Here is a 25,797-nt window from a genome sequence, read left to right as displayed (position 1 = left end):
AAAGTGCTCAGAGAGAAGTTTGAAAAACAAAGCAAACCCCTTTAAAAAAGTGTAGGGCTAAATCTGTGCAATTGTTAGTTGCGTTCACTCCGAAGGTGTTAGCTAGGCAACCAGCTCGGATCCAATTGGCGATGTTCTTTATATACTCTCCACGGATCTGGAGGCTGAAAGTGGAGAAAGCTTGCCATGGTTATGCAATGAACGCAGAAGGGGGAGGAAATCTTTAAAAGAGAGAGATCTAGTTCAGGGCATCTAAAAGCAATGCCCAAGCTTTTCCAGGCAGGCAGCCCTGGGAGGGAATGAGGGGATTCCCCATCTCCTCAAAAACAGTGGATATGCCTATTTGTATTTGGGGGCTTCAAGACCGTGGGAATAAAGGCCAAGTGGTGATTGTGCACAGAGGAACATGGTTACTGTGGTGTTTGGGATTATTTGCTGAGGTTTTATTATTTTATTGAGAAGCAGGACAGTCCAGTGGTTAGAACAGGAGTCAGGCAACTGAGTCTTATGCAGGACTTTGCCTCTGATTGACTGTATGACCTTGAGCAAGGTACCAAAGGCCAGATGTTGATACACTTACACGAATACCTTACTTCTGAGGCATTCCTGTGCCTTAAGAGGGTCACTCAAGGAGTAAAATGCTACTCACTAGGTAAATAAGGGTGTCAGAATCTGCCCATAATTTCAGTACCACAGTTTCCCCACCTATACAGTTAGGATAACATTGTGATTTTTGGCTGAAAGGTGCTGTACAAGTGCAAAGTATTATTATTTTAAATAAGCAATTACTCTTCTCTAGCCTGTGACTTCAGGATCTGTTTCAAGGCATAGCAAGAGCCTGGATGTGTACAATGTGTAATTTGTTACATAAATTATTTTATTACTGGATTAATTGCCTAGTTACTTGGCTTTCTTCCTACAATGACACAATAGTGATGAATTGTTTGTTAGAAATACATATACTTCGTAACAGAGGAAGGGGACAGCTAGAAAAATACAATTGCTAGCTTTTGAGATTTAATATTCTGTGTTCAAATGATGTTAGCGGTTTATCTTATCTAAAATTGCCAATAGCAAAAGTTCAAAGACTACTGTGTTTAGTACAGTGCAGTCTTCTGAAAGATCACTTAGAACAGGGTTCTCATTGCAGATGAAGTGGTGAGCTGTATTTGAACAGAAAAAAGGCTTAATGGACACCTGGTGTATTGCACCCTAGCCAGACAATAATACAAATAATAAATAATAATCCTGGAAACCAGCCTGCAAATAATTTTACTCAAGTTAAATTAAATGGAACTACACAAACGAGTAAAATTACTGATGTGTAAATGTTGGCAGGATTGGGCCCAAAGTTTTTCTAATGAAAATCTGCATTCCTGAGATTTTGGGTGGGAACCATGAAACCAATGACAGTTAACATGGCTGGTGAAACGTTGGAGCTGAGCATCAGAAATTGCAAACCAGTTTCCACTTGGTTTTTAAGGCTGGACAAGGAGAAGAATTTCACCATTGAATGTTAACCAAAATAATGTTTAATGTATGTATTCTAAAGTTGCCCTTGGGTTATTGAATCATTATTTACAACCGAGCAGAAACCGGTTTCCATTGAGTTCACATAGGACCTGATCCAAAGTCCACTAAAATCAATGGATAGCCTTCCATAAACTTCAGGGGACTTTGGGTCTGGCTCTAAGTGCTGAAGACAATTCTTAGTGCTATAGCATCTGTAAGCAGCAAACTTAGACATACCAGACTCTTTACAGGTGATGCGATTCCTTTTCCTTATTTTAAAAACGCAATGACATTCTAACTTATTTTCTGGTTTAAAAATCAATTAAAGCATTTTTAAAAATGCATATTTAGCATTAATCTTATCCAAACCCCACTATCCAAACTGAGCTTCATGGAGAAATGTGTGACTAAGGCTGCACAATCCTCAGGTTGAAGTCCTGTGCAAATGCGCGTAAATTCTGTGTGCGCTAACCAGTGTTGCCGAATTGTCACCTCAGGGTCCTGTTCTAGTCTCTTGGACTGATGCATATTCCTTGGCCACTGCAATAACTCATCTTGTAAGGGCCTGGAGAAGAGTATACTTTTCTCCGTCTACCCTCTGTGCCAGAGAGATGCACAGGTTTGTATAGTAGAAGGTGCTTTAGCCAGGATATATTTTACTAGTAGTTTCGTACACTAAAATGTAATTTTAATGTAAAATTTTATCAGTGGCTACATTTCCTCTTTATTGATTTAATTTTGATTTTTAAATGTGATGCCTTGATCATAATGACTGCAGGGGTGCCAAAGAATACATCTATCTGGCCACAGATTCCATGGATTGTAGAGCAAGAGATTATTAAAAAGAAAGTGCTGTTTGGAAGATCCTAAACACCACAGTATTAGTTAAGGCTTCCCAAGGACCAGCTTTAAAGTTAAATACCAGAACTATCATCACTTTTTTGTTTTTTAAGGAAACACCCATAGCCAGCTCATGCTTGGCACTTTCTGAACATTGCCTATCTCAAATAAGATGCTCAAGACTGGTATAATTTGAGGTCTCCATTACTTGTGCTGTTTGACAAAAATCAATGAGCCAAATTCAGCCTTGAAGTCAGTGGAGTTGCATCAATTTATACCAGGGCTGAGGTTACCCCACTGTGTTTATTAGTAATATTGGTATTCGTTTGCAGCTTCCTATGTGCTTGGACAGAGCTTGGCGCATTGCAGACGCTCTCTTAATACAAATAAATAATAATTGAGGTGCATTAAAAGAAAATGTAGTGAGATGTCTTCTCTTACAGTGGGAGAGATTCATGTGCAGTACTTACTCTGATTATTATTAATAGGAGTCATGCGGATGTCATGCTCAAAGGTTTAAAAGGCCCCTGACTCTCTAACTCGCCAGTGAAATAGCTTTTAATTCTCTAATTAAAAATAGACACATAATCTTTTATACTTGTTTAAAAAATAATTCTATTTGTATGTAATTAACTATCCTATTGAATTGTACATCTCTCAACCTTTTACTCCCAGTGATGAGAAGAGAGGCTTGCAAATGTGAAATATATGCGAAGAGTAGACTACTTCATGCAGCTTAAAACTCACGGAGAAATGGAAATAAAGACTTTGATGTTCATAAGGTTGCCATGAATTAAGCCTAATGCTTTTTCAATTACATTTCAAAATATGGAACATATTTACAGTTAGCTTCACTTAGAGTCAAGGATGGCAGATGGAAAGGATACACATATTACTCTGGATAATCCTGGAGCCTGATACAGGCTAGATCATTCACTGACCTTGCCTGATATTTAAAGGCCTTTTTCCAGGAAAAAATGGCAGAGAAAATGATATTGAAATGAAATAAATTTACCTCCATACTAGTTCTCTGGACCACACACAGTCAGCTATTTAACAGACTGATTCTTTCAGGTGAAAATATCCATTTGCAGATGCTCAGTTGCCCACAGACAGTGTAGAATGTAGGTTGGTTGGGTGACTTAAAGGTGAAATAGGAGAGATACAGGGAGCGAGAAATTTTCCCCACTGCACTTTTAAAATGAGAATACATGGTCGCTAGTGTGGATTACTGTGACCTATCTACAAGTTTGATCTAAATTCAGCACTGCTGATGGCCATTGACTTGCAGAAGGTGCTTGGGCTTTTTGTGTTGGAGAGAGTAACTGAGATTCCTATCTCTCTCTATTCTTGTTCAGCAGCCACTGGACAGTGCATTCATTCCCACATGGCTTAAGTGAAATATTTACCAAGTCTTTTGCTCACTGATATCAGGGAATTTTGACTCAATACGTTCAAGGAGTGTCCCAGGAGATAGTAAGAAGCGGGCAATATCCCAGTTGATAAACCATGCTGCATTAGTGAAAATGCATTTATTTTGCAGCTGGTTGGAGAGACACATCATCTGAATTAGGTGTATACCCTGTTTCCCCGAAAATAAGACATCCTCCGAAAATAAGGCCTACTTACAGTTTTGCCTCTCGTTGTAATATAAGGCATCCCCCCGATAATAAGACCTCCCCGATAATAAGGCAAAAAAATGTGTACCGTATTCTTCTTCATTGAAAAATAAGACATCCCCTGAAAATAAGACCTAGCGCATCTTTGGGAGCAAAAATTAATATAAGACACTGTCTTATTTTCGGGGAAACAGGGTATGTTACCCACATCCCCACTGTTGGCTGTGTTTATACCCCTAGGAGAGCTGCATTTCTTGGGAATATTTATTTGAGGGGCTTTGTAGTTTTCCCAAGTTGTATAATAACCATAAACATCAACTTTTTCTACTAGACAGGAAAACTAGATTTATTTATTTATTTTTCAAGAAAGAAAGAAAAATGAGGCTCTTTTCCATGGTGAGCTACCAATTGCATAGATCAAAACATCAGAGAAATGTAGGTCTAGAAGGGACCGCAAGAGGTCATCTAGTCCAGCCCACTGCATTAATGCAGGACCAAGTAAACTAGACTCCCTGACAAGTGTTTAACTAACCTGTTCTTAAAACTCGCCAATGATGGGGATTCCACAACTTCCCTTGGAAACCTATTCCAGAGCTTAACTGCCCTTACAGTTGGAAAGTTTTTCCTAATGTCTAACTTAAATCTCCCTTGCTGCACATTAAGCCCATTATTTCTAGTCCTACCTTCAGTGGACATGGAGAACAATTGAGCACCATCCTCTTTATAACAGCCCTTAATATATTTGAAGACTGTTATCAGGTTCCCCCTCCTTCTTGTTTTCTCAAAATTAAAACATGCCCAGTTTTTTTTTTTAAACTCTTCCTCATAGGTCAGGTTTTCTAAACCTTTTATCATTTTTGTTGCTCTCCTCTGGACTTTTTCAACTCAAGTTTGTCCTCAACTTTCTTAGAATCATAGAAGATTAGGGTTGGAAGAGATCTCAGGAAGTCATCTAGTCCAACCCCATGCTCAAAGCAGGACCAACCCCAACTAAATCATCCCAGCCAGGACTTTGTCAATCTTTAAAAATCTTTAAGGATGGAGAGTCTACCACCTCCCTAGGTAACACATTCCAGTGCTTCACCACCCTCCTAGTGAAATAGTTTTTCTAATATTCAACCTAGACTTCCCCCACTGCACCTTGAGAACATTGGTCCCTGTTCTGTTATCTGCCACCACTGAGAACAGCCTAGATCCATCCTCTTTGGAACCCTCCTTCAGGTAGTTGAAGGCTGATATCAAATCCCCGCCACTCTTCTCTTTTGCGGACTAAATAAGCCCAGTTCCTTCAGCCTCTCCTCATAAGCCAGGTACCCCAGCCCCCTACTAATTTTGTTGCCCTCTCCCCAATTTGTCCACATCCCTTCTGTAGTGGACAGAACTGGGGGGGGGGCCCAAAACTGGACTCAATACTCCAGGTGTGGCCTCACTAGTGCCATATAGAGGGGAATAATCACTTTCCTCGATCTGCTGGCAATGCTCCTACTAATGCAGCCCAATATGCCATTAGCCTTCTTGGCAACAAGGGCACACTGTTGACTCATATCCAGCTTCTCGTTCACTGTAATTCCCAGGTCCTTTTCTGCAGAACTTCTGCTTAACCAGTCAGTTCCCAGCCTGTAGCAGTGCATGGGATTCTTCCGTCCTAAGTGTAGGACTCTGCACTGTCCTTGTTGAACCTCATCAGATTTCTTTTGGCCCAATCCTCCAATTTGTCTAGGTAACTCTGGACCCTATCCCTACCCTCCAGCATATCTACCTCCCCCCAATTTAGTGTAATCCGCAAACTTGCTGAGGATGCAATCCATCCCATCATCCAGATCATTAATGAAGATGTTGAACAAAACCAGCCCCAGGACTGACCACACGTCTTAAAGTGTGTCACCCAAAACTGGAAACAATACTCCAGCTGAGGCCTCATCGTTGCTGAGTAGAGTGGAACAATTGCCTCCCATGTCTTACATAGGACACTGCTGTTCATACACCCCAGAATTATTTTCTCAACTTCACCACGTTGTTGGTGCATATTCAATTTGTGATCCACTATAACATTTAATTTTTTTCTTCCCAAGTGTAGTACTTCACACTTATTTTTATTGTATTTCATCATATTGATTTCAGACCAGTTCTCAATTTGTGAAAGTCATGTTGAATTCTAATCCTGTCCCGCAAAGTGCTAGCAACCCTTTCCAGCTTGGCGTCATCCACAAATGTTATAAGCATGCTGTCTCCACATTATTATCCAAGTCATTAATGAAAGTGTTGAATAGTACCGGACCCAGGACTGACCCCCACAAAACCCCCCTAGAGACCTTTTCCTGTTTTGACAGATAATACTACGAGTACATTTTTTCAACCAGTTGTGCACACATTTGATAGTAATTTCATTTAGATCACATTTCCTTCACTTGGTGTTCAAGCCAGGGCTAAACGCCACATTTGTGGTGATGCAAGTCACTGCCCTGAAAGAGAGAGTGCAGACAAGGGTTAAAAAACCCTCTCCTGAACTGCACCTTGCAGAAAACTTTCCAGAGAAATGATCCAGGAGCTTGTTGCCCTCCTGTCAGCATGGCACCCACTCTGACTTGGCGCAGGGTAAAGATAACCTCTTTTTTTTATTGTGTGCTGGTGTAAGCCTCTAGAGTTTTAGGAATTAATAGCTTACTTTTATATGGTGCCTTTCATCCCAAAGCACACTGTACAAAAGCTTAGGTCAAGAAATGAAGTTGCTGAATCAGCTGAAGGTGGTTTCATTTCTTCCCATCTTTATTACTTGGATTATAAAATGCAAATCCTCTTCAGCTTGCATTTCCATGCCAGTCCTCATGTTTCCAGGTAAAATTCATGAATAACATCTCAGGCCTCAGATAATCCCCATGGCTCATCATGGGTGAATGGACTTCTCTGCTCTTGCACACAGCCTTAGGAAACTGGGTCCTGTGTAGGAAAGGCCACAGGGGTGGGGCTATGGAGGTATCCCACACACCACGCTGCTGGCAGGCCATCTCTATCACCCCCTCTCCCTCCCCACTCTCGTGGCAGGCTGTAGTGTGGTGCGGAGGAGGGTTTATGTGGGTTCTCCGAACTTGCATGAATGTCACTCCAGATATGAATTTCACCATGTTTTCCATCCAGTCAAATAGTAAAGAGTCCCTAGTATTTTTCATTAGATTAGGTTAAAACAAATAAAAGTGATATGTCTAGTACAGCGGTCTGGACTGGATGACTTATCCTTCCAGTCCTACATTTCTCTGATTCTGTGTACAATACCCTACTTGGATGTTGGTGGGGAATGGCTATTATGGAGACTTCTGAGGACTAGAAGATTTGGGGCCAAATTTAGCCCTGGAGTGAATGAGTATAATTCCTGTTGACAGGAGTGGAAATTGTGCCTACTTACACCATGGCTGAATTTAGCTCTTGGCCTACAGCCCTGTTCACTCCGGCACAAAGACTCTGCTGCATTATTCCTAACTCCTATATTCTTTTCCTTGATCCTCCATGTTCCACACAATCCAAATGAAAAATCTAGTGTCGTTTGGACAGTATGATTAGTTATAGAGGTTACCACCATGTAGATTAGGACCAAAATTAAGGTTTTTCATAGAAAAATCTAATATGAATAGACAGTTTTCAATAACCTAATTGTTAATGTTTTAAAATTAAATCAGTTTTTGTTTGTTTGGATTTACATATTCTCTGCCAGTGTTGGTAATCCAAGCAGCCAACACTGTGCTAGTGCCTGAGAAATAGAAAGTGACTAGAAAATAAGTGAAATTGACAAGTCTAATTTTCATTGCCCAGTCAAATGAAATTCAAAAAGGAAACAAGTTGTATAAAAGCAAATTGGCTCTTAACAGTTCTCTGAGTTGTAATACTTTGATATCCGATCTGGTGTAAGTGGACATAGCTCCATTGACTTCAGTGCTACACCCATTAGTTACACTAACCTATACCAGGTGAGGATCTGACCCTCAGGCTTTATTAATAATAGGACCAAGATTCCTTTTTAATTTTGTGGTATATTGTGCTGTGGATTTTTAAGTAAAATTCCCCATGTATTGCAATCTGCTTAAAATGCATTGCATATGTGGCCCATCCTTTTTAACCTGAGATTGTCCTTTTAGCTCTCTTATTCATGTTAATGCCACTACCATAGAACATCGACACAGGATAATACCCTCCCACTCTGTGGCATGCTGTAAATGCTGAGGCTTTTATGGAAAATAAATGTCAAGGGAAAATGAGGTGATCTTATTTGTCAAAAGATATGATGCTCCTGACAGTTCTTTTACAATGACTTTATTTCTGTTATAGCAAATGACTGATGATGAGTCAGTCATCTGGGGCTAAGTTCTCCAGGCAGCCACGTAACACATTTTGGTGTGAAAATGGAGCTGCAAAATCTGTTTTCTTAAATGTTTCAGATTCATTACGCAATAGTAGACATAGGACTTTGGATTTTTATAACATCTTGCAGCTAATGATTGCAAAGTGTTGTACACCCAAAAACCTGAAGTGCAGATTCTGACTTCCTTATGGATCAGGCCCCAAAGACAAGTACATGAGATAAGCAAGGGATGTATGCAGGAATCTCTTCACCCTCCACCAGAGTGCAGCCACCTCTAAAGCTAACCCTGTGAAAAACACAAGACCGGATGACAAATCTATCCCTAAAAAAGTGCATGGAATCTTTAATGACCTGGATTTCATGCCTATGTCTCAGGCCAAGACTTACAAATTACCAAAATAAATAAATACATAAATAAGAGTGAAACATTTAGAAACAAAATATTTGAAAACTATTCCCTTCTTCACTAATCTGCCAAGACCATATTTCTGGATGTCATATGTCCCCTGGACGGACTGATAGCACCAGTGATACTCAAAACAGGTCAGGGAATGCAAAAGAAAATAAATAAAAATGTCACTGAGCTGCAATATTCACCCTCAGCTGCAGCAGGAGAAATGCAGAACCTTGATTTTAGGTCTTGGCAGGTGAGTGAGTGAAAGGGTAACTTCACTTAAGTAAATGTTGGCATTTCGATATCAAGGCAATAGGCATCTAAGAAATATAAAAGATAATAGATAGAGATAAATGAGCTGGCTGCACAGGTGAACAAGACCCAGCAAATAGAAAAAAAATATAGTTGGAATAAATCATCATAGCCTCCGTTGAAGTCAGGCTATGCCAATTTACCCCAGCTGAGGATCTGGGCCAGCAAGTCCTCTGAGATACTTAGATAGATGCTGTAGCTAGCTAGGTGAGTCAGTGTGTCAAGAGAATATTATAAATGCATTTAAACAAGCATCCCTAACCTTATGAGGTAATGAAATTATGAGCTAATGAAATTTCATTGTTGGGCAATAACTGTCCCCATGCGTCTTCAAGGTCACTTTATGCCTTGACAGCTCTATTAATTCAGGACGGCAATGTCTCTGTTACTCAGAGCTTACATTCACATGCTGTTATCCCAAAGCTTCCTTACATTATTAACTCCATTCACATGTGGCAAGAACGTCATCTCTGGGATAATCAAATATTCCCTGTTCAGCCCATGGTGAGAGGAAACATTGTTCTGGTGGCTGATGCTTGCAGTAAGTGTAAATACTGAGCTGAATACACCCTTAAGTGACACAGTTTGGAGAAAAAACCCTTGTGCCTATGTGGGTCAATGTCACACAAATGTTCCAAGAAAGTTATATAAGTCCCAAGGCAAGAGCTGTTTATGGTATATTAATCTGCAGCCTTTCATCAATATTTTAAAAGGTTTCTCTTCTGCTATCAGCAATATTTTTTTTAAGCTCCATGCTTATTGCAGAGCTGAGTGGAAGCAGCTGCACCGATGCTCCGACAGCTCTGATGTGGTGCTTGCATCCAGTTACATGTGTCTCTGAGAGACTTGAGAGTTACCCACACACCCTGGTAGATAGGATCTTGTTGCTAATTTATAGTCCAACAAATACTTCCCATTTCAACAAGCAGGTTTTCATACTAATTTTCTGATAGCAGCAGGAGAAGCTCAAGAGATTATGCTGTCAGCTGAGTGCGTGTGTAGTTTTACAGGCAACTCCTATTAACTTTAAGCTGACCTGGGAACTCCCAGCAACTGGCACTGAAAGTGGAGTTCTAGAGAGCAAATGCTGATTCTGTTTTTCTGGAGAAATCTGAAACTTCCATTCAAAGAGTGTTTTCGGAATAGTCCTTTCAGGACTTTGCTTTTTGCTGCCTCTCTGCTTTTCTCAACTTGTTCACCCTTTTGACCAGAGCTTTGCGGCCATTTCAGGTCGCATAAGTTTGCATCCCCTCAAATTTGCTTTTCTTTTTGTGTTTGCATGGGCCTATTGTGCTTTTCACAAGAGCAGGGATGATAAAACTAGTCTCCTGGCTCTATTCCAGCTAAATTACGTTCTTCTTCCCTGAACTCCCCTGCTGTTACAACTGGGTATGTTCTTCACCTCCTGACTGTTGTGTAGTGTTGCTTTGAGCTGTTAGTTGCTATGCTCCATTATTGAGGTAGCTTCATTTCAGTGGTAGATGAAGAAATTCCTGAATGCACTAGGTGAGGTACTTTGTAGTTTTCTGGGACTCCTCCACCTCTTCCCTTCCATGAGGCTTAGCAAGTGAGCCCTTACCATATGCTCACTTATGTTCTTTCCTTGACACAAAATGACTGTCCTATTATCGCCACCTCTCTGGGCAGAGTTAAGAGGAAGAGGACCTTTGGAATTTTCCACGTCCTTTACTCTTTTTGGGACTCCTAATCCTTTATCCTGCCTGTTCCATCTCACACTGAGCCACTCAGAAACTCCATTCTCTTTCACATCCAGGTGGATCTGGATCTTTGAGAGAGAGAGGCCTGGAATTAAGTCACCAGTGTCTGCAGGTGAAGTTTAACTCTTGTCATCTCACCAGTAGGGAATAGATCCCTCCCTCCCCCCAGAAGAGTAAAAATTGATGAAGGCAAACTTGGCCCCCTGATGGTGTCACATGTTATGACTGATTTGTCTCAGGTTCATTCAACTCGCAGGGCTTCTCTATGGTCTCCGCAAGGTGTTCTTTGGTGTATAGTACCTCGGCCACTAGAACTGGGGCAGAAGTAGTTCCTGAGCTCACTTAAGCAGCGGTTTGGTGGATGAAGGAGAAAGCCCTGCAGAACCTGTGAGAGTGGGACTGTAGAGACCAGAGAGATGGCCATTATATGAGGGATGGATAGATCAGTGGCTGCTTTTTTAATGATTGTAAAATTTTTGCATTTTGATTGATACTTTCTAGCCTGAGGTTTGTTAGTACTGGGGTCAGGTTGGCTTTGGGAAACGAAGATCTTTTAAAAATTGGATTAGGTAACTGGAGTTAGCAAATATGACTTGAAGCACCTAGGGTAGACACAGTTTAACACCTTTAAAATTGTGTTAACACATTGTGTTGTTAACCCAGAGGTCCCAATTTCCTGACCCAGCAAGAACACCTAGAAGGTGCTTAGCAGTGGTAGATAGATGGTGCCTAGGCCATCAATAAGCTAAGGCCTTTGAGTATGTTGGTACTCCAGTGCTCTTACTTTTTCCACATAATCTCTGTTATTCATATGATAATTATAGTATATTTGGTTTCATTTGAGCACTTAAAGATTCCTGTTAAATGAGTATGTTGCTTTATTATGCTGTCAGTTGAGTACACAGTGAAGCCAGCTTATGGTAAAGTCACGTTTGTCACACAACATCTTCACTACAACTGGAATTACACCTTGTATATCAAGATGCAGTGAAGCAATTCAGGATTTATGGTCTTTCTTCATAAACCAAATCTCTCTATCTCCACATCCCTCCATAAGCAGGTTCCACAGAATTCATTAATAACAGAATTGTATTCCATTTCTTTTTCATATTGGAGGAAAAAAGGAAGTTGAATTAAAAACAAGATCCTAGTTTGGTTCCAGTGACTAACTTTCTCAATTATTTTTTTCACAACAAGGAAAATAAATCAAGTCATTTTAAACCTTGGTTTTATTTATTTAGGAGGAAAAATAAACAAACTAAAAGATATTTGTTCTTGACCTTATGTCCCCAAGGTAGTCTGTAGCCTTGTCTACACTCTCTTTTAGTCTAAACATCATTTGTCCCCTACCCCCACAAATAAATGAAGCAATCCTCCTATCAACTCTCAGTACTGCTCCAATCATGCTGAGTTGCCTACATTTTATCAGAGCTCTAGTAATGTACATGTAAGTCTTCTATTTTTTTTTCTGCCACATTTTATTTTTTCTACACATGGTGAGGTTTTAAAAGCTTGCTTGGACACTTATGGTTTGGTGTGGTTTTTTTTTAACCAGAGCAATGAATGACATTGGAGATTACACAGGCTCCAACATAGAAATATCCTGGTTACCTAATCTGGATGATTTAATGAAAGGATATGCACGGAATTTCAGGCCTGGAATTGGAGGTGAGAGTCTGATTTATGTCTTTTCTGATTTCTAATGTGTTCCTTGTATAATCTAATGGCTGAAATGAATGTGAATGTCTGCCCTTTGCTGGATAAAATTAAGTGTTTGTGAATGTCTTGCTCTTAGATGTAGTGATAATAATAGTAAGAATGGTTTTTGTTTGTTTTGTTTTTTATGTCAGCCTTTGCAAAAAGTCCCAGGGCACAATCTAGCCCAATTAAAAGCTGCATCAAACCAGTTATCATTTCAATTTTGAGTTCAAATTTGAATTTGCTGTGCCAGAGTTTCTCTGTGATCACGCTCCTTCCCCCACACTATGAACAACCCTCTTGTTTTGTGGCTTTGGAATAAAAACAAAACTCAGAGCAGGTTTGTCAAGAGGTTTCCAAACCTTCCAGGTACACCTGGGCCAGTCTACAGGATTGTGTCAAAACCATGCTCACTGTGCCATTCCACCTGGTTCCAAAGCAAAAGTAAGGGAAACTTGATGGTTTCCACTGAGTTTTGCTTTGAGATTTTGCATTTGTCTGAATTGGAAGCTCAAAGCAAAACTCAATGGATGTGAATGCATTGTGGGCTAAAGGCAAAAATGTTCTCCTGAGTCCTTGCACGGTGATTCTGTCAAGTTTCACACATGTTATTAAAAATGAGAGAGGCCTAACCCACAATGTTTGGAGCCACACCTAGTCCCAGGTCATTGCAAATTTCAGTGGCATTTGGATCTGGGGTGTTGTTCAGGTCCTTTAAAGTTGAAGTCAAAGGGCCTAATTCCTTTCCATTCATCAATGGGAGTTTTTTCATTGACTTCAATGAGTGTTGGATCAGGCCCTAAACAGGCTTTTTTTCTCAGGTGAAAGAGCAAATCAGTCCATGAGTTGGGGCAAAACCATACCAAGATGTCAGGTTCCCTGGTTACAATATAAAGCGTAGCAGTGCTCTGAATTTAGGGCAATCCAGTGAGTCTGCAGACATCAACCTTAAACAGTGTACTAAATAAAAGGAAAATAACTCTGTGCTTTTCGGGCCCAGTGTTACTGAAATGCTTTATAAGGAAGTAAAATCAGTTGCCCAGATTTTCAAAAGCAACTAGTGATTTTGGGTGCACAACTTGGGATGTCTTGAAGGGGCCTGATTTTCAGGAGGTGGGGGCTCAGCAGTGTGTGAAAGTCATGGCCCTTTAAGGTGTCTCAGTTTGGGCCCCTCAAAATGGAGACCTCCCAAATCACTAGTCAGTTTTGAAAATCTTGGCCAATTTGACAAGGTTGTGGCTGGCCTGCAAAGAGACTATAAGACTTCAAACTTAGTAACTTGGCAACTATTATAGACTGTCCTGTAGCTCAAGGGGCATTTTGTTTTCCCTTTTGAACATGTGTGCAGTTCAGCTGATGCCCATGTGGCCTGTGTATGTATGTGGACCTGGATCTTTATAGAGTTGCAGCAACAATACAACATACATAGGGCATATAGATAGCATTGAGCAACCCCCCTTTCCAGTGTTCTTTCCAAAGGATCACTCTATCCCAATCTACAGAACAATGAACCTAGCAAAGCATGCATGTGAATAGAAGCAAAACTTCCAGCTTGCCAGGGCAGAAGAAATTCTATTAAGAATCTGGATACGCTGGCAAGTCAGTCAGTTTATAATCAGCTTTAATTGGCACTCTCATAAGCCTTAATGTTATTTTTCACCTCAAGCAGCTACTTTCTAAAGGGGTGAAGTTTTCTTATCTTTGAAAATGTTAAAGAAATTACTTCCACTGATCCTTAAAGCTGAAGGCTTTAAGCAATACAAGCAGTTCCTATTTCCCCCTGAGTTCTTACACCACTCCTATCACCATGGTATCTGAACTGACTTTTGGAAAGTCATTTTGTGGTCCATATCAAGTGGTGATCATTTCTGTACTTGGATACTCAAAGTAGGTGTCATGATTTCAAGGGGTTGCCACCAACTGTCAGAGATCATGACCAACCTCCCTTTCTTTATGGCTAGATGGGAGGGTTTCTATGGAAACTTGGCATCACAATAAGAGGTTGGAAACCCATTGTTCTAAGACAGATTTTATTTTGGGAAACTGTGAGCAGGGGAAAGGATATTTAGGGATTCACTTCTGTGAACTGACTCCATATGAAAAGATTGACAAAGCTAGTGCATATGTAGTCACACCATATTAGGGTGACCAGATGTCCTGATTTTATAGGGACAGTCCTGCTATTTGGGGCTTTTTCTTATATAGGCTCCTATTACCCCCGACCCCCGTCCCAATTTTTCACACTTGCTGTCTGGTCACCCTACACCATATCCTCCCCAATTTAACTGTCTCTTTCTCAGGCCCTCCTGTTAATGTTGCCCTAGCGATTGAAGTAACTAGCATTGACCACATCTCAGAAGTTAACATGGTAAGTTGCCATTTAAACTTGTTAAGACTGGAAAGCTGGGAATGCTTATACTGTGGTGGTGGGAAGTATAGAAAACTGATTAGGCATATATGATTGTTCTACATAGAACGATCACTAGCTGAAATGAATTGGCAAGGAGAGAAAAAAATGTCCTACATTTTTTCAAGTGAAAAATTGATACAGGAAAATCCTATGAAGAACAGACTTACAGCTGCATGCTAGCCCATAGGCCAGATCCTCAGTGACTGTACATTGGCATTGCATATCTTAACTTGAGCGACGCTGATTTGCACCAGCGAGGGATCTGGCTATGTATGTCCCATTTAAACTGGCTTAGTGGGGAGGGCAGGGTTGGAGTCTGAAGTATGTTGCCCTTATTGTTAGGAAAACTATTTTTAAGAATTAAATCCAATTGCTACTCCAATTCCACTTCCTCCTGGACACTTCTGGAAAGAGGCCTACGGAGCTCAGCCTCTTTTTTGCCCCTCTGCAAAGCCACTGAGTTGTGGGATGCTCCCTTAACCATCGCAGCCATGCCCATACCCCTGAACAAAACAACAGGCTAGATTCTAGAGCATGTCACGATACCATATATCTAAGAACTGCAAAGATCAACTGCATTTTTGTAGCCTATTAAGCCTGAAAGATTTATTTTTAAAGCTATAGTTGTGACTTATCACTGATCCCCTCTCTCTATTGCATTCACCTGGGGCTTTTATTTTTTTAACCTGACTGAAAAAAACCCTACAAAAAACCACTGGTCCTACTTAGGAAAGGTGCTCAGGAGGGATATTAACCTGATTCTTCCCATCAGTCTCAGACAGACATGCAGTTCTTGCTACACAGTCTACCTGACAATGCCATTGAATCAGAGCAGTTAAACACATGCTTGGGTATCTTGGGGTTATCCATGGGTAGAAACAGACAAGAGACATTAAAATGTCCAGGCAGTTTTATTCTGATTGAGTATAAAAATATTCCAGCGCACAGGAAACAGCTATTAGATGTTCCAGGCTAATACAATGAAATTTGACCAGGCCCCAAGATATCATCATTGTGTTTGTTTCACATGGTTTGTTAACTGTTGGTTCTTCTTGTGCTAGGAATACACCATGACAGTATTTTTGCATCAGAGCTGGCGAGACGACCGGCTGTCTTACAACCACACCAACGAAACTCTGGGCTTGGACAGTCGGTTTGTGGACAAGCTCTGGATACCAGATACGTTCATAGTAAATGCCAAGTCTGCCTGGTTCCATGATGTGACTGTGGAAAACAAACTTATTAGGCTACAGCCTAATGGAGTCATTTTGTATAGCATCAGGTAAAGAGAGAGAGAGATTTCTCTTGTGTTAGTTTTTTGAATAGACTCTAAAAAATAATCACCCCCTTTCCCTAGATTATTTTTAATACAACCATTCATTTTAAAAAACTAAAAAAACCACATTAGCCTGATGCATTTCTGTTGATGACCCCTCATCTCTCTGCCGGGTCTACACTGGAAAGGCACCTGTGGAAACAGTAACAAGTTTCCCATCATGTAATCATGAATCACAAGTACATCATTAACAGAGCACAATCCTGCTATAATTGGGGTTGTTCTACAGCCACCAGCCCAAGAGGCAGTGTGAACAGAACAAAGAGTTCCTGGGTTCTGTTGTTGAGTCTGCCACTGATTCCCTAAGTGACCTTGGCCAAGTCATCTAGAATCTCTCAGCTTTAAACTTCCCCATCTGTGCAATGGCAGTAGTAACATTTCCCACCTCTCAGGAGTATTCTGAGAAAAAGTTAATGTGTGCACAATGCTTTGGAGCTGTAGGGTCAAATTCATCCCTGGAGTAACTTCATTGACATTACACCAGAATGGATTTGGCTCACAAAAGTCTATAATAGTACTTATTTATTTATTTAGTAGTATCTGGTCTTGAACAAGTCATTTAACCATTCAGTACCTGTTTCCTCTACCTCAGAGGGGTGCTGTGAGGACTGGTTAGAATAATAGCCTAAATGGCTTTGAAAGTATTACTGTTTTTTGATGTGGGCATAGCAGCAAAATGAGGACAGAGACATGCATGGAAGTAAGCAACAAGCCACAGCTTTTATTAAACTTTAACACAGGGAAGAGGCACTATCTGCCCATTACCCATACTCTCCTGTACCAGGCATTTAATTTGTTCCAGTGTGGGGGTAACAGGGTTCCTTACCATATAACTCATAACGTGGGATAGGCTTTCCTCAGCCTACCCCCTAGGACTCAGCTTTCTCTGAGTCTTAGCACCTTAGATCCTGCCGTGAGCAGGACAGAAGGTGCAGCAGTGTGGGGACCTTGGCCTGTGAAGGTCACAAGGTCTAATCCTATCACATGAGCCCAAGGCCCATCACCAAAATCCCAGATCTTTTGCCTCTGGGAACCGTTCATTTTATTCTCTTAACCACACTGGAAACCAGCTGTAAGTTGCGACAAACAACTTCACCCCAGTACCTCAGGTGCCAACTCAAACCACTGTGGCTTGCAGATGCTGCAAAAAACTCCCTCCCTGGTTCTCCACCAACTGGCACATGGAAGGAATTCCTTCCTGACCTCTAAGTAGGCGATTGGCTAGACCTGCAGTATCTGTCAGGCTGGGTTCCCATTCCTAACTCAGGTGGGTAGGGTGGGATACTGGAATGGAGCCAAAAGAGGCTCCACACAGCTCCTGCAGTGAGTTAAATCCTGGGAGCTGGCAAATGCTGGCCAATCAGCTGGCCAATGGGTGCCAGAGACTTCTGGGGGAAGGAGCTACCTATTGTCCCTTGGTGAGTGTCTCCCTCCCTTGCTGCTGGGAGGGACTATCCCCCTTTCACTGCCAGCCCCATCAAGTTCCCCCACCTGTTGATGCGGGTGAGTGGCATTTTAATAATAGAGGTAGGTTAAGGGTTTCCAACCCAGTCTTTGGATTATGGGGAAAATTACATGTCAAGCTATGAAAGCCTACAGCCCTCTCTGAATATAACTAACTGGTACTTTGATTTTCTTTGAATGGGGCAGGATTACCTCAACTGTGGCCTGTGACATGGACCTTACCAAATATCCCATGGATGAACAAGAGTGCATGCTGGATTTGGAGAGCTGTGAGTACGAAAGTCTGAGCACAGTGGTGCCTATAACATATGTTCTGTTGAAAGCCTGCATAGATAATCCTTGGTTCTGTGTGTCAACTTAAATCAATCAAACACAAGGACTGTTTTGGATTTAGTAAATATAAGGCCCAACACCAATTCCCTTGATTCCAAGTTTGGGCATCAGGTTATAGAGTCTTACAGCACTAGTTCAAAACTGCTGCAGTTAGGGTTGCCAGGTGTTTTGCTTTCGACCGGAATGCCCGGTTGAAAAGGGACCCTGGCGGCTCCGGTCAGCACTGCTGACCGGGCTGTTAAAAGTCGTTGGTGGCGCAGCAGGGCTAAGGCGGGCTCCCTGCCTGCCTTGTCTCCGTGTGGCTCCCAGAAGCAGCGGCATGTCTCCCCTCCGTCGCCTACGTGTAGGGGCAGCAAGGGGGTTCTGCATGCTGCCCCCGCCACACGTGCAGGCTTCCCAGCTCCCATTGGCCAGAAACCGTGGTCAATGGGAGCTGCGGGGGTGGTGTCTGCGGAAGGGGCAGTGCGCAGAACCACCTGGCCGCACCTCCATGTAGGAGCCGGAGGGAGAACATGCTGCTGCTTCTGGGAGGTGGGAGCTGCTTGAGGAACCACTGCACCCCTGACTCCCTCCTGCCCTCCGAACCCCTCAATCCCAGTCTGGAGTACCCATCTGCACCCTCAGCCAGAGCCCTCACCCCCCCCCCCGCATGCCCCAAACCCTTGGTCCCAGCCAGGAGCACCCTTATGCACCCCAAACCCCTCATCCCCAGCCCCACCCCAGAGCCCGCACTCCCGGCCCTCCTCCCCTTCCCCTCCTTCATCCCAACCCAACCCAACCCACTGCCTCAGTCCGGAGCCCCGTCCTGCACCTTGAATTCCTCATTTCTGGCTGCACCCCAGAGCCCTCACCCCCAGCTGGAGTCCGTACCCCCTCCCGCACCCCAACCCCTTGAGCCAGCCTGGTGAAAATGAGTGAGTGAGGGTAGGGAGAGCGAGCGACAGAGGGAGGGGGAATGGAGTGAATGGGGGTGGGGCCTCAGGGAAGGTGCAGGACAGGTGTGGGGCCTTGGGGGGGGGAGGGGCAAGGGTATTCGTTTTGTGTGAGTAGAAAGTTGGCAATCCTAGCTGCAGTCCAGAACTATAGAACTGAATCCAGCAAGTTGTCTATTCCCATTGGACATGGAGAATTGGAAGCTTAGGGCCTGATCCAAAGCCCCCTGAAATCAGTGGGAGTCTTTCTGTTAACTTCAGTGGGCTTTGGATCAGGCCCTGAGAGACAAAGCAGAGCGTACAGAGAGACTGGGCCCCAGTGCAAACTTCTGAGTGTTTTTTTTTCTCTAAGAGAAATCAAGAGGGGCAGAATTCCATGTGTGTGGGGACTGTTATTGTGACTAGCCCCCGTAAAGGGCTCTGTCTTTCCTTGGCAACACCTCACCCCTACACAGGAGTCAGTCAGATCCTGGGCTATAGACTGGTGACGTTCTATTTAGTGCTTACGTGGGAAACCTGTATAAATTGTGTCTATATTCTACTCAGGCGCCATTCTCCTCTTAATCAGTGTGTAATTCCCATTAGCCTTAATGCTTTGGGGACAAATTCATGACTGACGTAAGCAGGCACTACTCATTGACAGCAGTGAATTTGGCCTTTTGTGGCTACTTCAATGGGAGAGTAGAGTCCTGATGTTTCCAGAGATTTAGGACTAGCAGAGTACCTGAGCAGGGGCAAACACATTGCCACATTAGGGTGAGCGTCAGTCGCTCTCTTTCTTTCATAGCATTGACTCTGTTTTCTAGGCAGTTAACCACAATACATTTTCATCCTGTCAGAAATAGCAGTCTGCAGTTTTACTTATGTAATAAGCAAATGCAGAGGGACCAGACAATGAACTAGCAATCAATTCACTCTCCCGGCAAGTTTTGCAGGGATTTTTTTTATTTATTTAATTTGAGGATTTTTATTTCAATGTAATAAACATAAGTAGAAATAAAGCCTCTTTAAACAAACATATTAAAGCAAAACCAGGGGAAACTTTCCCCCTGTTGTTTCCACATGCCGGGTTTCTGCTAGGCAACTCCTAATCCAAACCAAGGTGACTGTGTATTCCCACCTTCCTGCAGCATTGGTGTGATCCATTCTTAGTGCTGTTACAAGATACCTTGCTCTATTTCTATCTAGACAGCCATTTCTCACTAGTAAGGGGATGCTGACAGGTTACACATTAGGGAACAGATTCTCTGCGGTGTCTAACTTCTGCAGGGCACAGCATGGGGGTGATGAGATGCCAGGTGGCTGAGTATAACTCTCTGATTCCCTGCCTCACCTTCGCCCCAAAGGTACAAGTTAGAGTAGCCTCCGTGGATCACCTCATGGCCCGTCTTGCCTGTCTTTACCTCTGATATGTCCTCTGCACCAGGGCCTTCAGAAAGGGTGATGCAGGGGCTAGCTTCATTGGCTCTATGCCTGCCCATGACATTGGGATAATCCCCAGTGTTGGGGTTGTGACCAGTCTTTGCTCCATCCGCTTTGCTTGACTGGCACAAAAGTATTGGAAGCAGCACAGAATCTACCCTTATAGATGTAAAAAAACCATTGATTTTACCTGTGTTATGAATGAACACTTTAGATGATTCAACCTGAAGGAATCATTAACAATCTAATTTACTTTTCACTAATCTTGCTGCTTGGTTGCTGTTTTGCAGTTCTGTCAGTTTGGATAATGAAAATGTGCTACTCCATTCAGCTTTAATTTGTCGTCAGATTCTCATGCCTTAGCATAATGTTGCTGTGTTTGGATTGCAAACACTGCAAAGGAAATATTCTTTTATTAGTTTGTTTTCCAACTGTTTCCATTGGAATGTAAACAAAAAACACCATGGCCATTTTCTGTTGCTCTTAGGTTTTTTTTAAAAGCTTATTTTTAAGTTGTGTTCTCCACTTCAAAACTCTTCCAAAGTTCTGAACAGTGTGGGCTAGCCTGGATTCTCCCCTTTGAGGGAACGCTATTCCGGCTGGGTCACTGGCAACTTCACTGTTGATAGGACATTGAGTTATCCAGATTGAAACACAACATGTTTGCTGTGGGATTGATGATGAGCAGCATGGCAGAGTCATCTGAGTTTCACTTTGAGCCCATCAATCTTTATTTTCCCCCAAACCTTTGCATTTATTCAGCTTCTTTTGGCAGATGGCTACGCTTCAGAGGATATCGTGTACCACTGGTCAGAAAACCAGGAGGAGATCCATGGACTGGATAAACTGCAGCTTGCTCAGTTCACAATCACTAATTACCGCTTCACAAGAGAAATGATGAACTTCAAATCTGGTACCAGATTCTGTCACTTCATTGCAGACATGCTGTCAGCCTCCATTATCTGTAATAGACAATCCCCTCTCTTAAGTAACCAGTTTAATGTGTCCATCTGATTTCCAGTACAATTTTATTTAGCTCGTACCTAAAGAGACATACATTTTTTGCTGGTCCCTTGGGTAGTCATTGCAGTATATTGTGACAAATCCATAGCCGTCCTGGGCTTTGTGTTTGCCATAAGGCTGCACATGGCTTCCAGTCAGCACTTCACAGCAACAGCAGAGCTAGAACTCAGATCCTCCTGCTCTAATTTGCAATTCAGGCTATAGGAGAATCTCCATTATTCCTAATAATATTGTGCTTATGATATCAAGTTGAGTAGTTCTGATTCCATCCACTAGAGGGTAGTGGTACACATACATACTAGCCTGCCTATTGCAATGTTTGTAAAAGCTTGAAGTCATTTCTTCCCTACTGATTTTTATCCTCTTACATGTAGTTAAATGCTCATTTATGCAGCCCCCTTATCCATCAAGCTCTTTCCCTGTTAGTTTTAAATTAACATGATATTTTAAAAAAATCTAAATTTAGTGTCTGTAGGACTTTCCGCCGCAGATTATAAAAACCTTAAGGCAGATCACATTTTGAAACAGTGTCGTTAGAGCAAGGGATTAGGAATCTGGACTCCTGAAATCTATTTTTGCTCTGCTACTGACTCACTATACAACCCAGGGCAAGTCACTTGACCTAGTCTTAGGACTAACAATGCTGACACTAACTATGTTGCCTCACAGGGGTTTTATGAGGCTTAATTGATGTAAAGCCCTTTGTGACCCTTGAATGAAAGATGATGTAAAAGTGCAAATCAGCGTCATTACTCTTGTATATTCTTTTATTAACTGTGTAATTGTAAAGCCAACCTTCTAACACACAACTTTATATTTGTCCTTTGCCCACTCTTCCCACCAGCGGGTCAGTTTCCCAGGCTCAGTCTCCACTTCCACCTGCGGCGGAATCGAGGTGTTTACATCATTCAGTCTTACGTGCCTTCCATCTTACTGGTGGCCATGTCATGGGTTTCCTTCTGGATCAGCCAATCAGCTGTGCCTGCTAGAGTGTCACTAGGTAAAAAGATTGTGGTGTTGGGATCTTGAAAGGGAGGACATGTGAAGGTGTGCCATTATTGGAACAAAGCACATTTATGAATGCTGTGTCTGCACTGGCAAACCAATAAGTCCTTCAGCGGGTTTTCTTAATGCTTCAGTGTCTGTCACTGGCGGATGCTTCTGACAGGGCAGAATGAACTAATAAAGGATGGAAAATAAAAGTTTAATGCTGTTATATTGTATCCCTAAAAACAATAGACACTACTAATAAAGAGACAGTGCTGCAGCCCTTACTCCCACTGAAGTCCTGAGTAAGAGGAGCAGGTGCTAAGAATAGAAAAGACTCTCCAGGGGTTGTTCTAATGGATCTGTCTATCTGTGTCTGGTAACAGAAGCTACATTGAGATTTTCAGAGCTGCCTTGGGCATTGGGTACCCAGTTCAGAAGTGGGTGCCCACATCCCCTAGCTAGCTTTGAAAATCTCAGCCAGCTCCTCTCTAGATAGAAGTGATTGTTTATTACCATTGGGATGTGTTACAGAACTCTAAGCCAAGCTTCTCATGCTCTTCCCCAGGTATAACTACAGTTCTTACTATGACCACTTTGATGGTCAGTGCCCGATCTTCACTCCCACGAGCCTCTGCCATCAAGGCACTAGATGTTTACTTCTGGATTTGCTACGTGTTTGTCTTTGCTGCTCTGGTGGAATATGCATTTGCACATTTCAATGCGGACTACATGAAAAAGCAAAAAGACAAGATGAAGGCGAGCAGACAGAGTGGAGAGGTCAGTAAGCTGTGTACTGGTGGCGCCATGGAAGGCTTTGAAAAACAACCACCCTGGATTATAACCTTGTCTTCAGCCAGAGTAAATACTCCCCTATGCTGCCCTTTGGTAAAGTCATTCCCTGAGTTGTTAACCCCACCATGTGAGTGTTTAGCCCCTGAATGCCACCATGCTGATTGCTGCCTGTTGGCAGTACAAGTCAAAACCAGCTCAGAACAATTAACAGGATACAGAGCCGATAACCAATCATCCCCATGCCACAAGCGGTTGGGACTGATTCTCATTCTGTTCCTGTGTTTGGGACAGGGTGGGGGAGTGGGAGGGAAGGGACACAAAGGGGCTTTTAAGTTACATTTGTGTTCCTTGTATTCTAGAGATATACAGGACCTTTGGAGACATGTCCAGCCCTGAGTGTAGATTAGAGCAACCCCAATGTGCTCTATTCAAATAGTCCCCAGTATGCCCCCCCCCCCACACACACCAGCCAGGAGCAGGGCCAGTATAGAGCCCTTATGCCAGTTCTACACCAGCCGGGGAGGCCCCACGCCCCAAGGATATTCTCAGATAGTTATTTACTTATGGGCCCTTTGCCTGGCAAGAGGACCATAAAAGGGCTTCAGCAACCCTGAGAACATGCCCATTGTCTTCAGTGTTGTCCCATGGAGATTAAATTCTCCATTGTGTGCAATGGATTCCAGATAGATCCTATTTTGCTCAGCATGAATACAACTTGTGTTCCAAAGTAGACTTATGCAACAGGTTGCAAGAACAAAGCAATTGCTCATGTGAAATTCCTTCCTGGACCTCTTAATTCTAGATAGCTCAGTTGTTCCCTTCATGCCCTTTAAATGGCTGATGAAGCAGAATGAATTGATTAGGGGAAAATGCTTTTGACAATCCACAGTTTGCAAATTTCCCCCCACAAATCTGCAGGCATGTGAATCCCTGGACTTGATTTTTATTATGATTATTTATTATTATTTTATTGTTTATTAATTAATCTTGCTAAGCTGCTAGCAGATACAATTGATCTGCGCTCTTTACTGAAACCTACCCAGGAGCATCCACAGCCTTACAGGACCCACCCTGTGTTTCAGGCCAATCAGTTATCCTTTCAGCTGGGTAACAGTCTCTTTGGAGTGGATCAATACCACTTGTGAACCAGCCCAGGGCCGAGCATGCTGCCTCTGCAGTGCCTCAAGCCCCTGCAATAGTCCAGGGAATGTAAAATTATAACCAGAATTGACTCCTGAGTCTCCTGCATGGCAGAACAGAGCCATTCACAGCTCCATCAGCCACTGCTAGCACTGGAACCAAGTACTGTCCATCACATTTGGCTCTCCTGCATGTCAGACCATTAGGCCACCTGGCTAGCTCTGATTAAGTATTCTGACTCTCTTCCCATGCAGATTGTCATAAGAGGTTCTTCTCTTTCATTTGCAGATCAATGTGAAGAACGCCATTGTTTTGTTTTCCCTTTCCGTTGCGGGTGTGAACCAGGAACTGGCCATTTCCAACCGGCAGCACCGAGCTCCCAAAACCCTACCCGGATCATATGGCTCTGTAGAAGTCGAAACTGGAGAGACAAAGAAGCAGCAAGAAACTAAACTGGAGAAAAAGAGTGGCTTAAAGTCCCTCTTCAAGCCCATTGATGCTGACACCATCGATATTTACGCCAGGGCAGTGTTCCCAGCAGCCTTTGCAGCAGTCAATGTTATCTACTGGGTTGCTTACACAATGTAAGAACAAAAATGTGCTCCCAGGAGGTAAACTGTGGGCCAGAATTATGCTCAGACAGTACAGAGTAACTGAAGAAACTGTATTGGTCCATTTCTTGTCAAAGTGCTTTCCAATGCACTGAAGATATTTCTCAAATGCAGCAGAGTATCATTTTTGTTTGGCTCCTACAATCAACTCCAGCTAAAACTGGGAGGGGGGAAAATTGGCCATTACCAATTTGGTTTGATATATTTGTTATTACTAAACTCTGCCAAACAATCCAAGGATCCTTTGTTCCCCATCTCATCTTGAAACAATTTGTCACATGTACATATCTTCAGTGAAGGTGCCACCACCAAATCCTAAAGCACAGTTGGTTATTTTCCCTTTTCAAAGGTCAGCAGACAACGAGGCTCTGATTTTTCCCATACTCTTACCATGTCCTTTCTTACACCACAGCTAATCTCATGTTTTTACATGGGAGCGACTTTTCTGTGTCATGCCAGTTGTGGGACAATTCAAGTTTAACGGGGGTAGGAAAATGGCAGTGATCTCTACATGTGAAGACCGCGGGATTGAAGTATTGGGAGCAGAGCAAGGCAGAGGGTTTTTCTTTAATTATTATTTGTCTTGGATAAAGTATTTAGAACACTTTTGATTCTCTTCTTTAGTCACAGCATGAAATAAAATATATTGTATAGAACTTAACTGAATTGTTAATATCCACTGTGTTGTATTTCAGATCTAAGTTAAGGAAAGTCTTTCTTTAACTGCGTAGACTTGATCATTACCTGTTAGGTTCACGCCCTCTGGGGCACCTGGCATTGGCCAGTGTCGGTAGACAGGATACTGGGCTAGATGGACCTTTGGTCTGTCCCAGTACAGCCGTTCTTATGTTCTTATGACTTCCTGTATATTGCTATTTGCCAATGTAATTGCACCATAAA

The 25,797-nt window shown here is 42.5% G+C and overlaps 1 protein-coding gene across 3 annotated transcripts in view; it reads left to right on the top strand.

The window, feature by feature from the left end:
• GABRD (gamma-aminobutyric acid type A receptor subunit delta) overlaps positions 1-25,558 on the top strand; it is a 45,944-nt gene extending 20,386 nt beyond the window's left edge. For 2 of the 3 annotated variants that reach the window (XM_005292949.5, XM_065575239.1), the window contains exons 3-10: positions 12,302-12,414; positions 14,745-14,812; positions 15,916-16,136; positions 17,841-17,923; positions 21,117-21,254; positions 22,209-22,364; positions 22,920-23,131; positions 24,575-25,558. In XM_005292949.5, the coding sequence (XP_005293006.1) occupies positions 12,302-12,414; positions 14,745-14,812; positions 15,916-16,136; positions 17,841-17,923; positions 21,117-21,254; positions 22,209-22,364; positions 22,920-23,131; positions 24,575-24,874 (1,291 nt within the window). In that variant the 3' untranslated portion in view covers positions 24,875-25,558. Of the gene's footprint in view, positions 1-11,439; positions 12,194-12,301; positions 12,415-14,744; positions 14,813-15,915; positions 16,137-17,840; positions 17,924-21,116; positions 21,255-22,208; positions 22,365-22,919; positions 23,132-24,574 lie in introns of those variants that run through there. The other variant, XM_042852833.2, reaches the window with a different exon arrangement.
• Positions 25,559-25,797: the final 239 nt, after the last annotated feature.

Source organism: Chrysemys picta, chromosome 21, assembly GCF_011386835.1.
Source record: "Chrysemys picta bellii isolate R12L10 chromosome 21, ASM1138683v2, whole genome shotgun sequence".
NCBI classification, from domain to species: Eukaryota; Metazoa; Chordata; order Testudines; family Emydidae; genus Chrysemys; species Chrysemys picta.
The sequence above is the reverse complement of the archived record's forward strand: the minus strand, read 5'-3'. Positions and strand labels throughout refer to the sequence as shown.